At 44.6% G+C, this 666-nt stretch overlaps 1 protein-coding gene across 1 annotated transcript in view; it reads left to right on the top strand.

Moving 5' to 3' along the window:
- The first annotated feature begins 359 nt into the window (after window positions 1-359).
- The window catches only part of LOC119593298 (cuticle protein AM1199-like), a 633-nt gene continuing 326 nt past the window's right edge, over window positions 360-666 (top strand). The window contains exon 1 of the mRNA XM_037942227.1: window positions 360-575. Coding sequence (XP_037798155.1) covers window positions 376-575 — 200 coding nt within the window. The 5' untranslated portion in view covers window positions 360-375. The remainder of the gene's footprint in view (window positions 576-666) is intronic.

Genomic DNA, 666 nt, shown 5'->3' with positions numbered 1-666 from the left:
AATCTTTGCTTAAACTTTTGTCCTGGAAAATATACACAGGCCATCATTTAACAGTTATTCTAGCAGAGTATCTCTAACTTCCGCCACGACCCCAAGAACGAAATAAAACCTGGGGAGGACCTCTAGCATGACCTTGTGTTATAAGTGTGTATAGAAAGCTGTGAGGTTTTGTCATCACTAGATACTCAACAGTCGTTCACTTTGAAGTGCATTCAACATTTCCGAATATAAAATAAATTTACTTCTTGTAAGTAGGACAGGCTTATAAGCTGCTATGTTCACACAGGTGTTTCAGATATGTGACACTGAAGTACTAGACAAGTACATTTTTGCATTTTCAGTATAGCTCCTGTGCAGGTGGCGTTGTCCTGCCTGATGGCCGCCGTGGCCGCCGCCCCTCAGATCACTCGACCCAACCTTCTGGATCGACCTTTCGTCGCCATCCTGAGGGACGATCGACAGGATCTGGGCGACAGAGCTTTCAGCTACGCCTTCGAAGCCGCCAACGGAATCCGCGAGTCCCGTGTGGGCTACCCTGGGTCCAAGGGCCAGACTAATATGCAAGGATCTTACAGGTAAGTTTACAATGTATGAAATACATTGTCTTTATAATTGCCCATATGTGTGTATAGGCATTTTTCCACATTTCATTGCATATACATATGG

This window comes from Penaeus monodon, chromosome 32, assembly GCF_015228065.2.
Source record: "Penaeus monodon isolate SGIC_2016 chromosome 32, NSTDA_Pmon_1, whole genome shotgun sequence".
NCBI classification, from domain to species: domain Eukaryota; kingdom Metazoa; phylum Arthropoda; class Malacostraca; order Decapoda; family Penaeidae; genus Penaeus; species Penaeus monodon.
Note: the sequence above shows the minus strand (reverse complement) of the source record. Positions and strands in the feature narration are given on the sequence as shown.